At 40.3% G+C, this 15,058-nt stretch overlaps 2 protein-coding genes across 2 annotated transcripts; both read right to left on the bottom strand.

Annotated features, from left to right (window-relative positions):
* Positions 1–3,024: 3,024 nt before the first annotated feature.
* Positions 3,025–4,026, bottom strand: LOC131692807 (uncharacterized). Its single transcript, XM_058980096.1, has one exon. It carries the CDS (start codon positions 4,024–4,026, stop codon positions 3,025–3,027), a length of 1,002 nt encoding a protein of 333 aa, XP_058836079.1.
* A 143-nt stretch (positions 4,027–4,169) lies between these two features.
* Positions 4,170–8,323, bottom strand: LOC131692798 (uncharacterized). The gene is made up of 3 exons (XM_058980087.1): positions 8,062–8,323; positions 5,176–7,890; positions 4,170–4,849 (listed from the first exon to the last, which is right to left on the bottom strand). Exons 1-3 carry the CDS (start codon positions 8,321–8,323, stop codon positions 4,170–4,172), a joined length of 3,657 nt encoding a protein of 1,218 aa, XP_058836070.1.
* Between the last annotated feature and the right edge of the window lie 6,735 nt (positions 8,324–15,058).

Raw genomic sequence — 15,058 nt, 5'->3', positions numbered from 1 at the left:
AAAATTCGTTGTAATGCGTAAAAACAATTTTTTTGTTTTTTAAAATAAATCTTATGTAAGCTTGGCAACCATACATAGGAAAATTGCGGTTGTTTACATCTGGCCTATCAGGGCAACATCCAAAATGAAAAAAAAAACTATATGCAATGTATGGTGTTTATCAAAGAGAATAGTGAAAGAGACGCAGAGTGAAAATCAGTCAAAACGGCAACACTCCCTTTACGATGATTTCAACACTAGAATTTGGCAACCGTTTCCAAAGGCAGCACTTTAAATGACTCCTATTATATTTTGAAAACAAACCTTTTGTCGATCGTTGAATTTGTTTATCTAACGATGTGCATTTCGAAACAAAGAGATGAAATAATTCTAAAACTTGTTTTTACTCATACATAGACTCTAGAATGCACCTTACAATCACGATTGCACTAAATTCTGACGAAAATTCAAATTTTTTTTTGATAGATTTACAATACTTATCTCCTCCAACTCAGGCATGAGTAATGTTTATTTACATTGCACGATTGGTCTGATCAATAAGGTATTTTTGGCTTCACACTATTCGTCTCTTTTCCTATTCTCTTTGGTGTTTATGTCCAATAAAAATAAATCCAGACTGTCAACATATTTCTTTATTTTAAATTTTAATATTATTTTCACGTTTCCTGAGTTGGAAAAAAGCATTGTTACAATCACGAAAATCAGCTTTATCGATGTAAGTAACAAAAAAAGACTTTTCTCATTTAATGACCCAATTGTTCACTAATTTCGATACAGAGGCGAATGACTATCAGGTTAAAACCTCTATAATCAAAAATTTAAAAAAATAATTGTGATGCGTTACATTTCTATGCGAAAACATAATTTCGTGACGTCTTTTAAGAACATTTCTTACAAAAGAAAAGTATAGTACTCGCTCAAACCTTGAAAACTTTTTCCGAGGCCCGGAGGACCGAGTCTCGTATACCAATCGACTCAGCTCGACAAATTGGGACAATGTCTGTATGTGTGTGTATGTATGTATGTATGTACAAAATGTCATGTAATTGTATCAGCACTGGCTGAACCGATAATAATGAAACCAGTTGCAAATGAAAGGCCAAACGTGACCATTTGACACTATTATTTTTGTTTTTTGATATGTTATTTACTTTCTGAGATATGGGTGATTTTGTCAAAACAAAACGTGTTTTAAGCGAATAACTTCCGAACAATGCTATCTCGTCACACAAGTTAGACAGAAGTAGAAAGCCTATGAAAATACCTTTCTAACAAGAAAGGTCTTTAGATTATCGAAATCCGTTAACGAGCGGCGGAGATAATAAACTTTTTTTTTATTCCTTGCTTACCAATTTTACTTTTTTTTCCACCAACTAAGAAAGAGACCGTTTCATACAGAGTATTTCTTTACATGTGTTTTAGGGGCTAAACTAAACCGATTTTGTATATCGGGGTATGAAAACACATCTCCGTGATTCAAGGAATTCAATTCTGAAAATATTTCGGGCATTACCTCAATAATAAATAAACTATTTATCAAAAATTAATATGTAAGTTATCTTCAAAGACAAAATAATGTGTGATTCAACTTCATTGTGAATACTAATACACAGATCATCAAGTAATCCACCTATTAGTGAGATAAAAGATCTCTCATATACTCATATACTCGAAGCATCACCAAGAGTAACTGTATTTTTGAATTCTAGCGAAAATTGGGCTTATTTTGCAAGATTTTGGTTATATTGGTCATGGTGCAAACATTACTAGTTGCGTTATTTATAATAAAGGTGTAAAGAAATAAATATATCGCCTAGTATACCTAGATATGGCTCTAACCATCATTTGCCATTTCTCGCACGCCTCTTTCCTCTCTATCCCCACTCACTCTCCCACATTCTCTCTCACTCTCTCTATCTGTCTCTTTCTTCCTTCGTGTTCGTGGCAACTGTCACTACTCACATCTTTTTTGCTGTTTCTCTATCAATTTCTAATTTGTGTAACAAGATCTTCTGCTAATCTGAAATATTTTTTAATGTCCAACCATGTGAGCGATGTAATTAGGGAGGTTTGAAAAGACAAAACTATTTTTTGTCTGCCGTTAGCCTGTGTTCTCGCGGCGGATACTGAGACCGTCCGGAATGTGATCGACTATGTGAAGACGGACACGACACGTTTGTGTTAAACTAATTTTTATTCACTTAATCGATTTTGGCACTATTGAAAAATATAGTGTGCAGTACTCGAGAGATTTATTTCAACTGGTTATCTGGTTTGCATATAACAATTTATATGGGAATTCAGTACAAAAGGAAATTAATAAAGGCCTTTCCGATCCTCGATCGGATCTATTTCTCTCGCTAGCCGAGTGCTAGTGATAAGTAAGTAGATCGAATGATAACGATCCAAAAGAGGAAGCGAGATCGATACATTATCTCCAAATTTAGTACACATATGGGATATTTAAATCTTATGAACTAGGGTTGCTCCAACATATGCCGGCCCCTGTTGAAAGATTGGCTCTTTCAACTAACTAGACGGCGACGAATGTTAGATGATGAAGGCTGGAGTTCTCTGAAGAAAGATCGATGATTCGTCGTCTAATGTTCTCGTTCAAATTGGCGATGTCCTACGATCTATTTTCATTCTGCGGCATCCTTTCACCGTAAGTCAGCAATCGCGATGAATTGATCCGGGCGATGTCTCGTTGAAATTGATGACGTCACAAGGATGTTGGTTGGTAATAAGTTGACAAGCGGATGATTCGTCTATTTCGGATAGTGACGTCTTTGGGGTCGTCCTTCGGGCCGGCCAGCATCTACAGTGATCGAGTCGTCCTTCAACATCATCAGGGTTGGGCTTACTCATGGTTGACGGTCGGAGTAGCCATCGAAGCGCAGCACATGCCGGAGGAGGAACATTCTATGAGTTTTTTGCGGGTTCTTTAATAAACAATACTTACAGTGGCGGAGGCCCCAGGGCCTCCGTTCGTTGCGCAGCACCGAAGTACTGCGATGGAAGAGCTTAGAGGTCATCTGGGTTGATACTGGCAGCGCCAGCTGACTCGGTTGTGGGTTGACGAGTAGGAAGGACGCATATTTTCGAGATTGCACGCCGATATTCTCCATCTACTGTCCGTACGTCGACTACGCGGATGTTGTCATCGTCTCCACGAATGATGTTGGTGATTCTACCGTACTTCCATTTTAGAGGCGGGAGGTTATCCTCCTTTAGAAGAACCATCGTGCCGATGGAAATGTTATCTCTGATGCGCGTCCACTTGGTTCGGGGGTGGAGTCCAGAAAGATAGTCCTTTGTCCACTGCTTCCAGAGTCGCCGAAGGAGTTGCTGATTTTCTTGCCAACGGCTAAGTCGGCCTTGCGGGACACCGGAGAGGTCAGGTTCGGGAAAGCATGTCAGTGGACGAAATACGAGAAAGTGACCCGGTGTTAATACCTCCAGATCATTTGGATCAGCTGTGAGTGGTGTGAGCGGCCTTGAGTTTAAACAAGCTTCGATGCGGGCCAGAAGTGTCACAAACTCATCCTGTGATAGTACAGAGTTTCCAACGGTACGACGGAAGTGCTGTTTGAACGATTTAACCGCCGCCTCCCAAAGGCCACCGAAGTTTGGGCTGCGTGGCGGGATGAATTTGAAGGATATTCCGTTATCTGCACAGCGGTTGATTACTTCATCTTGATGCTGCTGTGAACGGAACTGCTTGGCGAGCTCTCCCAGTTCTCTTGAAGTTCCCACGAAGTTTTTGGCGTTGTCGCACTCTATTTGATTTGGCTTCCCTCTGCGAGCGATGAACCGATGCAATGCTGCTATGAACGACGCAGTGGAGAGGTCGTAGACAAGCTCTATATGAACTGCCTTTGTGACAAAGCACACGAAGATTGCTACGTAGCACTTTATAGCAGTCGCTCTTTTGCTGCTACGATATAGAAATGGTCCACAGAGATCTACTCCAGTGTTAAGAAAGGGCAACGTTGGGGTAACTCTGTCTGGAGGTAGATCTCCCATGAGTTGCTCGAGGTTTCGAGGACGGCAACGAAAGCAGCTTATGCAGGAATGCACTACGCTTCGTGCCAAATCGCGGATGCGAAGTGGCCAGAATTTTTCCCGAACGCACGCTACAAGCAGTTGTGGTCCAGCGTGTAAATTCTTTAGGTGATAGTAGGCAGAATCATTGGATGTTTCCGATCTAGAGATATGGCCGCATGTCGAAGTCGGCCACGAATTCTGAGGATCCCATCGACGATAATTGGAGTGTGATGTTTCAGAGCTGATTTCGGTCCCACTTGACCGTCCTTGGACACTGCTGCGATATCTTGAGCGAATACTTCTGACTGTGCTAGTCGAACAAGGACCTTCACGGCTTCATTGAGCTCCATCGTGCATAGTAAACCTGATCTCCTACTACTCCGGTTGTTGGGTTTGCTGTTATGAATGAAGCGGCAAAGTAAGGCAACAATACGAACGAGAGCTGAGAACGATGATCGAATGAAGAAAATTTCATTTGGCTGGTACACTTGAATTGGCAATGAGACAGCCTTTTCCTCCAGCAGTTCTGGCGGTAGGGAATCGACGGTAATTGGACAGGTTAGCGGTGGCCAAAAACGAGAGGATCGGCTAAGCCATGGTGCTCCACTCCACCACGGAGATGTTTGCTTCAGTTGATCTGGATACATTCCTCGGGAGATTATATCCGCAGGATTCTCGATGCCAGGTACATGAGCCCATACACCTCCACTTGTTAAATGCTGCACTTCCGAGACGCGATTAGCAATAAATGTCTTCCATCGTGATGGACTCGAACTAAGCCAATGCAGAGTAATCATCGAGTCTGTCCAGAATATGGATTTGGTTTTCAATTCTATACTGGTGTGAACCTTATGGTAGAGGTGGCTCAACAAGAGCGCTGATGAAAGTTCCAACCGGGGTAAACAAATACGCCTTTGTTTCTTCGAGTCACCGATAGGACTCTCGATTTGGCGGCTAATAGGCGTACGGATATCGTCCCATCGATGGAAACTGTCCGCAAATAAATGCAGGCTCCGTAAGCTTTCTCGGAGGCATCACAAAAGCCGTGCATCTCTATTGAGACTGGAGCGGAAGCGAACGCTGCCCATCTCGGAATAACGATTGTGGCTAATTTATCTAAGCTGTTACGAAACTCCAACCAATGCTGCTGCTGGGCCTCGTCTAGCGGATCATCCCAGTTATTAGAAGTTCGCCAGAGGGTTTGTACGAAAAGTTTGGCGATCACTACGACTGGACCAATAAGCCCTAGAGGATCGTAGAGCCGAGCTGTGTCGGACAGTACAATACGGCGAGAAATCGGTCCCTCTTGAGACCATTTGGGCACGGAATAACGAAACACATCGTCGGACGGCTGCCAATGCAAGCCCAAAGTTTTGATTTGAGTGATGGGCGAGTCAAGAGCTAGAGTACTTCGTTCATCACGAAGTTCGGGTGGGATCTCCGAAAGAATAGTCGAGGAATTCGAAGACCATTTACGCAGGCTCAAACCGGCAGATTGGAGCAACTGCAACAGTTGTCGACACAGTTCACTCCCTTCAGCTTCGTTGTCAACCCCGGTCAGCATATCGTCCATATAAAAGTCCTTACCTAGGACTAAAGAAGCAAGAGGGAAATCATTGGATCCATCCTCCGACAGCCGTTGAAGGCACTTGGTTGCCAAGTAAGGAGCAGAGGCCGTGCCATAAGTCACTGTCGTAAGTTCGAAAGTACGAAGGGGCTGAGACGATGAGCAACGCCAAAGAATACGTTGCAGTGGGTAATCCGACGGGTGCACACGTATTTGGCGAAACATTTTTTCGATGTCGGCGATAATGACATATCGATGCATCCGGAAGCGTAAAATAATTGACAACAGATCATCTTGGATGACTGGGCCCACCATGAGAGCCTGGTTCAATGAGATTCCGGTATCAGTGCGGCATGAGGCGTCGAAAACAACTCGCAGTTTCGTTGTTGTACTTTTTGCCTTTTCGACGCCATGGTGTGGCAGGTAATAGGCTATAGGCGCGGAAGCTTCACTGTCTGAGATCACCCGCATGTGGTTAAGTTGATGGTATTCGTCAATAAAAACCGTGTAAGCTTCCTTCAGGTGAGGATTAGCATCAAAACGGCGTTCGAGAGCGCGAAATCTGCGAGTAGCAATCTCCTTCGAATTTCCCAGTTGATTTAGAATTTCAGCTCGTTTGGGAAGGGTGACAACAAAGCGACCGGTCTGATCTCGAAATACACTTGCGGCAAAGTGGTTTTCACAAGCGGTTTCTTCTAAGGATTGGGTACTGGTAGTCCAACATGATTCTATTTCCCAAAAGCGAGATAGTTGTTCATCGAGAGACTGTGTGCTGGTGACATGTGCCAGTTTAAGAGTTGAATCAGGCCGACTGGAACCGACCTTTCCGGAAGCAACCCAGCCGAAAACAGTTCCTTGCAAAATTGGTTTTTCTGGACCCAGTTTAAGAAAACCTTCGAGCAACAGGTCATAATACAACTCCATCCCGATAAGTAAATCGATGGGTCCAGGTTCATGGAATTTCGGGTCTGCTAAGACAATATTAGATGGAATATGCCATGGGGAAGTATCGACACACCGAACTGGAAGTTCTCGTGTGATTTTCTTAAGAATATGACACTGTGCGTCTGCGAGGAAATCCGAACACCGAGATCCAATACGAATGGTAACCGCATGGTACGATACGACGATAGAGTTGCCTACACCACCAATTTCTTGACGATTGGAGTAGCGACGCAACTGGCATTTCTGTACGAGATTTTCCGTTATTAAGTTCAACTGAGAAGCAGGATCCAAGAGCGCTCTGGCCCACTGTGCGTTCCCATATGAATTGAAGACCTTTACAATGGCTGTTTGCAGCAGTACAGTGGCAGGAACATTGCAGGAACTTCCGACGAGAGTGGTGGAAACAAGGCTAGAGGCAGTGGCTGTTGGCGTTTGGGATTCTGCTGGTGGCGAGGATCGAGAAGTTGAAGATTGGTTTAACGAGTTGGGTTGATTGTCCTTTGACGACTTCGGTGGTTGCGAACTAGAAGCGATAGGTATAGGCGATTTCGATTGGGTGAACGAGCGATCGGTCGGTGATTGGTGTAGCATTGTATGGTGCTTCTGGTTGCATACTCTGCATGCACCGGATGAGCAATTCCTTAGTAGGTGGGAGGAGGAAAAACAATTGATGCAGAGGTTTAGCTTTTTTACTTGCTCGAAGCGCAGCGCCACGGAGAGTTTTTGGAACACGTCACATTTGAACGGAGAATGTGCGTATTTTGAGCAAAATGGACACGTACCGGGCGATGAGTTGGTAGCTGTATGGACTGTATTTACTTTAGACTTCTGCGACCGGACCGTTTCCGATTTCACATAATCAAACGAACGAGCTTTGAACGGCGTCAACGATTGGAGCACCGTAAGATGAGTACGAAGAAATGCGATAACATCATGGTACGTGGGTACATCAGTTGATTTGTGATGGATTTCCCATTGTTTCAGAGTGGAAGGATCAAGCCTACTGCAAACCATGTGTGCTAGCAATACGCTCCAACCGTCGGTTGGTATGTTCATCTTTTCGATCATGCACAGGTTCCGCTCAAAATCGTCGACCAATTGCATCAGCGACTCATACGACTCTCTTTTCATTGGATCAATTGAGAATAGACTGTCAATATACGTTTTTACCACCAGTTTTTTATTGTCAAAACGCCTTTCTAACAGATGCCATGCAACAGTATAATTGGCGGCGGTGTGCTCGATCGATTCAATTACCTTTCTGGCATCTTTTGACAAGGAAGCAACGAGATACGACAATTTATCGATTGGCGAAAGCTGAGGATTCGAGTCTATGAGAGATTTAAATGTATCACGAAATGTTATCCACTCTGAAATGGATCCATCAAAGGTTGGAAGCCTAACTTCTGGTAGTTTTATACGAGAGAGGGAGTGATCTGGGACGTTAACGCTATCTCTAGAAGGGGATGGCAGCATCATCTGTACTTTCGCTTCAGACTTACACAGCATATTGGTGAGAAAACTGTAAACCATAACATAATCTTGTTCAAACGCTCGCCGAATCGCCCTATTAGCTTCCTCTGAAATCTTGCTCCCCTTTTCATCTGTCTTTGATTCACCGGTCTCATCTAGTGCCGATTCCATTTGCAACCGATTAAACTGAAAATCGTGGTATAAATTTGCAATTCGTTGCTTCCATCCCTCGAGTTGTCCACTGTCCCGTTCGGCATCGAAATTTGCTACAAAGCTTTTCAGATTGGTCATGGTGTCTAAGTAGAACCGCTCTTGGCGGGTAAGCGTGCGCAAGTTTGACGTCATTTCCACAAACTTATTATCCGATGAGAAAGCCTACCTCACCTACGCTCAATATAAACCACACCAATCGATTTAAACCCAGAGTGCCACGCTACCGAATAATGCTCATGGGATGAAAGCAAGCGAAACGATATCGAAATAAAATAATCACCGCTTAGATCACCCTATTTCCTCAAAATATCTCTTGCATGCGGTACTTACATTCAGCTTCTAAAGTACTCACGCCGGCGGTGCGTCACCTCGGTACTTTTGTTCGACGTCCTTTTGTTCGGTGCCACAATGCAGACCCAAGCCAAGCCACGCGGTCTGCCTCGCCTCGTGTTGACTACGTTGAAACGGCGACGGTGGCACTGCAGAAGCTCTCCGAATAATTGCCGACGACACAAACGAGACCGCAGTTTTTAACTTACGATCTTTCGCGCACTTTTTCTGGGCTGCTCTCAGGCAGAAATTGTTAATATATCACTCAAGTCTCAACGACACCACATGTGATGACACGTGATTGTTCGATTTTACTATCACTTGACCGCGAAACTAGTCCGAAATGTACACCGTTTTTCGGATCACTAACGGTTGATCCGGCTCGATCAGGACCAAAAATGTTCTCGCGGCGGATACTGAGACCGTCCGGAATGTGATCGACTATGTGAAGACGGACACGACACGTTTGTGTTAAACTAATTTTTATTCACTTAATCGATTTTGGCACTATTGAAAAATATAGTGTGCACTACTCGAGAGATTTATTTCAACTGGTTATCTGGTTTGCATATAACAATTTATATGGGAATTCAGTACAAAAGGAAATTAATAAAGGCCTTTCCGATCCTCGATCGGATCTATTTCTCTCGCTAGCCGAGTGCTAGTGATAAGTAAGTAGATCGAATGATAACGATCCAAAAGAGGAAGCGAGATCGATACATTATCTCCAAATTTAGTACACATATGGGATATTTAAATCTTATGAACTAGGGTTGCTCCAACTGCCTGCACATAGTTTTTTTCAATCTAAAGATTTATTTGAGCGTTACACATAGTTTTTTTTTGTATTTCAGTGTAGAAGAGAGCTACTCGTGAAAACAAGCTTAATATTACATTCTACTTTGCAAATAAAATATTTGTAGTCCTGAGAAAATTAGCAAAATGCTTGTACTAGGCGAAAACTACAACTTTTTTCAAATGTTAACACCCTCAAGAAAAAGGAGCATCCTTTCGAAACGTTGCACTATGGGTAGACAGGTGATCAAAAATCGAAAACTACATCAACTTGAATTTAATTCAGTTCTATTCAGAGCTTTTATATACACTATAATTAAGGAAATTTATCGCTATCTCTGAAAATATGTAACTTAACTGGGTAATATGCAAGGGGTGCCAACTTTCCAGATTTTTCTGGATTTTTCCAGATTTTCAAGCCTTGTCCAGACATAAAAATTTATGTTTATCTGATCCAAATTTCATGGAATTTGTCCAGATTCAACCAGACAAATTTTTTTGACATTTTGAAAAATAACAAAATAAGTTTCAAGAACTCTTCCTTGATTCATAAATCACTTTTTGAGAAAGCTGGAAACACAACATACCACAGTTTTTTTCGCTGAACGTCAACAAATTTTTTGCCGAATTATATCAGCTAGAAGTTCCAGCAGTCCAATATTCTGGAAACTTTGAGATTCAAATTTAATCAATGTGCTCTATGCTGAAAATCAAGCATTTGACATTTCCAGATTAGAAGCGCAATCACTGAATTTTTAGTAAGCCGATATATTAATATACAAACATGTGTCATTAGTGAAATGTAACAAATATAGCCCATCCGTAAGGAATGCACCTTTCCCTAAAGAATTTGGGTCATCCAGACAATTGCAGACTTTTAAAAAAAATATTACATATTTTTTGGAAAAACACTTGGCATCCCTGAATGGATGTTTGAAGATGAAAATTTTGAAGAGACATCTGTCTACATTGTTGCTATACCATTTATTCGCAGAAAATTAAGACTTGTAGTTTCAAATCAAAGGCAGTTTTATTACCACTTTCAATGACCACATGCTTTTCCAAGAATTGAAATATTTATCCTGATAGTTTGAACCATTTCTTTTTCAAAGTATTGGTTTATACCTATATATCTCATTTATTCATATCTCCACAACGAGAATTCAGAACGAAACAATTCGCAAGCAATTAGGATGACGGTTGACCCTCAGCTGCCCAACCCTGCCTTTTGGCGGGTTGCGGGAAATTCGTTATAGAATCTTCAAAACACGAATGTATGTTGTCACCACAATGAAAACATCTTCACAACATTCCTATCAATCATACAAACACATTGTTTGCATTTTGAAGTTACTATGTTGAATACATTCAACGTTGGAAGATGGAAATTTGAAGAAGATGAGAAAAAAACCTTTTTGCAAATGGCAGTATAATTTAGTTAAACATGTTCATGCTTTTTTAAATTCATGGAGACAAAAAATATTTTAAGTTGCTAACTTCTAGCCCTCCTCTGTGGAAATAAAAGTCATTATCAATAAAATCTTGTCTTGTCAAATGGCACTGTTGTCATTTTTTGAGGGTTAAATGAAAAATCCGTAGTATTCGTGAGCCCTCAATATATTTTTCGGGTTTCTCATTACAAAAACAATCTACAATAGCTTTTTTAAGCAAAACTTGGCGAAAATTTGTTGTGAAGCACACGGTAAAAGAGTCAGGTTAAGGTTGAATGAGAAACGGACAAAAATCGAAAACGAAAAAAGCAGTTTTTTTCACAGCGTTTGCGGTGAACGGTGCCGAAAAAACTGCTGCGCCGGACCGTGCCCCAAAGAGTGCTCATCGATGTTTCTCTATTTAGCCCGTCGAAGATTCGGCGCCAGTAGCTACGTTTTTTGGCTTTCATCAAACTCTTCATGCGCGTTTCCGCCATCGCGTACTGTCGGTAGATAACTGGCAGCCCGTCGTATATTCCTTGTTTTGACGTGGGTCATGTTTTTTCCGTTTCTTAAGAGGAGCGTCTGGTGTAAAGTGCCCAAAACGAAAGTTGTTTTGTTTTACGATTTTGAAGGCAAGTGTACTGTTAGGATAGCCTTATACATTTATTGTGCACGAAAAAAAATATTTTCAGTTACACAGACCCACACATACGAGCGTTCCAACCATTTCCAAGTCTAGGAGCGCCGCTGCGAATACGATAACTCTTGATAAAATTGTCTGATACGGGAAATTCAAAAAGTTTTGTAAAACTGAGACTTGTAGTTAGTCGATAAACCACAAAAAATAGAAAAAAGTTCGAGTTTAAGAAAATGGCCTAATGAAAACCGAAAAATCTCATATTTTACTGTAAAATTCGCTAATTTTTCTTCAAAATAATAGGGAGAACATTTTTTTAATTCAGTTTTCTGTGGTTCATAGACAGGCTACACATATTGGGCATCCTCATAAAAAAAATCAAGTCAATTCGTTGATTAGTTTGTGAGTTATCGTATCCGCCAATTTGAAAAACGCGGTTTCGAGAAAACACTATTAAAGGGTGTCTCAAATCAAATTGCATCATGGAAAAAACGCTGTAGAAAATGATATATTGGGTATTTTCTCTTGAAAATTTGGGTAGAAGTAGTTTAGAGTGTATTGTGTAACAATTGGGTCGTTAAATGAGAAAAAAACTCTTTTTTTATTACATACATCGATAAAGCTGATTTTCGTGATTGCAACAATGTATTTTTCCAACTCAGGAAACGTGAAAATAAAATTTAAATCTAAAATAAAGAAATATGTTGACAGTCTGGATTTGACACTATCAGAAGGATTTGACATTTCGAATTTCACGACAACTGATGCCCTGTCAGAAAAAATGAACACATGTTTTCCCGGGTTTCCCGCAGGGTTATTTTTATTTGACCTAAACACCATACAATGAATATAGTTTTTTTTTTTCATTTTGGGTGTTGTCTTGATAGGCCAGATGTAAACAACCGCAGTTTTCCTATGTATGGTTGCCAAGCTTATATAAGATTTATTTTAAAAAAACCAAAAAATCGTTTTACGTATTATAACGATTTTTTTTTGAAATGATGTTGTATTATGTATATTGAACCTAAAATTTATCGAATGGAATGGAAAACTGTATATAGCTTAATGACCCAATTAAGCGGATAAAAAAGAAGTCGATTATTTTGCCCTCTACACCAGACGCCCCCTTAAGGTTTTTAGGAATTTGTCTAATGGAAAATTAACAGAGAAGAAATCATCGGAACGGTGACAATTCATCTTTAATTGGACACACTGAAAAAAAATACCACAGATAACAGACGTTTAGGCTCGACTTGAGTCGTGTGTAACTACCAGCTACTGAAATTCCGAATAAATAAGACACCTGAAACACGTTTGGCAAACGTTTGTAGATGTCGCAGTGATCGATACAATGCAGTTAGAGTGCAGCTGTCAAACATGTGTAGCAAACAGTTGCGCAGATGGCAATAGTGAAACACGGATATCCAACGTTTATCAATTTGAATGTTTACACAGGTTTTTAATGAAATTTTGTTCTAGCCGAAAGGTCTGTTATCTGCGGATATACTTATAGAATTTTCTACGGCTCATGTACCTACACGTCACATAACACAAATACTACATCACTACCTGGTGGAAAATAATAAACAAAGACGGCAAAATCAAATGGGATTGTTTTCAACCAGGAAACTGCATTAGTGTACGTGAGACCGGCCGGCAAGAACGAAATAGCTTCGAATTTTGGGACGCATAAGGGACCATCCATAAATGACGTAGCATTTTTGGAGTGATTTTTAACCCCCCCCCCACCCACGTAGCTTATAATTTCAAGAAATAAAAAACGACGTTAGTTAGATGAAACGGGTAAGAGTATCGTGACATCAGGTCAACCCCTATTCCCCTTTAAAAAATCTACGTAGCATGACATGACCCCCTACCCTCCTGTCGTCACACATCATCACAAAAACAAAACTCCCCCTCCCCCATATAATGCTACGTCATTTATGGATGGTCCCTAAAAATTGCGTCATAATGTGCCAGGTCATATCGTCCCAGAATTTTGTGCGCCATATCGTCCGGGATATTGTGACGCACAAGAGTGCATCATAAGGTCCGAAACTAAATGTACGTCTTAACCCTAGAACGTTGCACTGGAGTACAAATGTACCCCACGCCATCTTTGGAGCCGTGTGAAGACCAGTTTGCTTTAGGTCTTCGTGGAAGCATCAGTCACAGTTGGCGTGGGGTACACGTGTGCCACAGTGTACGGGTCCCGTTAGTGTTTCCTTCTGTCAGTGGTTATTGACTTTTCTACGGCTCATGTACGTACACGTCACTTGGCACAAATACTACATCACTAGCTGGTGGAAAATAATAAACAAAGACGGCAAACGCAAATGGGATTGTTTTCAACCAGGAAGCTGCAGAAGTGACCGTGAGACCAGGCGACAAGAACTCAAAGTGACTCGTGACGATACCAATATAAATACGGGTTGTTTTACTACGCAAGTAACAATTAGTATTATGTAATCACTTTTAATCATTTTTTCAATTAATTTAGTTTAATTATAGAAGAGCAAAAAAATTCGTTCTCATTTACGTTGATTTTTACTTTTTTATTATCTATTTTTTATAGTATTTCAAAATAATAGTTTGCAAGTATAATTTGCGCACAGTAACTGCTGTAACAGTAACGTTGCGTGTTACCAATGTTTTACTAGTCAGAAAGGTTTTTTCATTTCAATTTCCACCTCATTTCGTGGTATTTTCCAAAACCCGATTTTTAAAGATTCACTCTTCCAAATAATTGCACTTTTTCGAAAATATCGAAATTCTCTTTTATACCGTTTCTAGACCATTCTTTCAACTTTTAAAATTATTTGATTTTTTTTCAAATCGGTTGAAAATTCTTAAAAGTACAGTAATTTTTGTGAAAAAAGTCAATGCGGCGTTTTTTCACTTTTTTTATTTAAACCAATTTATTTATCATTGATTCAATAAATTGCGTACTTTCACTTACACAGCTGTTTCGCAATTAAAAAACGAAGAAAATGATGTATTATACATTTCTTTTGTTTGCATTTTTACCCGCGAAAATTGCGATCAAAAGCGTGGGGTACGTTTGTACCCCAGTGCAACGTTCTAGGGTGGAAAATGCAAGTGCAACGTTCTAGGGTTAAATTTGAATTTCTTATCATAGGTAGTCACTTTATTTCAATATTTGTAAAATGCAATTTGTAAAAATTAAGTTTTATTTTTACAGGTGAACAGTTATATCTGGTGCCTGGTTGTCGAAATTATCATCCCCATCACGAGCGTTCTTGTTGTAACCGTAAACTACACACGATTTAAATCAGGGGTTATATTTAAAAGTATTAAAATAATAATTTTTGTTTATTGATATGAAAATGGGTGGTTTTATTATTGAAGAGAATATTATTTTACTTTAACTTCTATCTTGCTGCATTGAATAGCAACATGCAATGTGTGCCCAACAGATGCTTTGGCTGTGTGAGTAAAATCATACTAAGTTTAACCGAACAAACAAGTTTAAAGAAACAAAAAAAATCTTTAGTATTAATCAAAGGAGAGAACAACTCGAATTTAGTTGAAATCAAACAAGTATTGTGTTGCTCTGTTTTAATAAAGGAATCAGTTAGATCCAACAAATTTTATTTT

This window comes from Topomyia yanbarensis, chromosome 3 (genome assembly GCF_030247195.1).
Source record: "Topomyia yanbarensis strain Yona2022 chromosome 3, ASM3024719v1, whole genome shotgun sequence".
Lineage (NCBI taxonomy): Eukaryota > Metazoa > Arthropoda > Insecta > Diptera > Culicidae > Topomyia > Topomyia yanbarensis.
The sequence above is the reverse complement of the archived record's forward strand: the minus strand, read 5'-3'. Positions and strand labels throughout refer to the sequence as shown.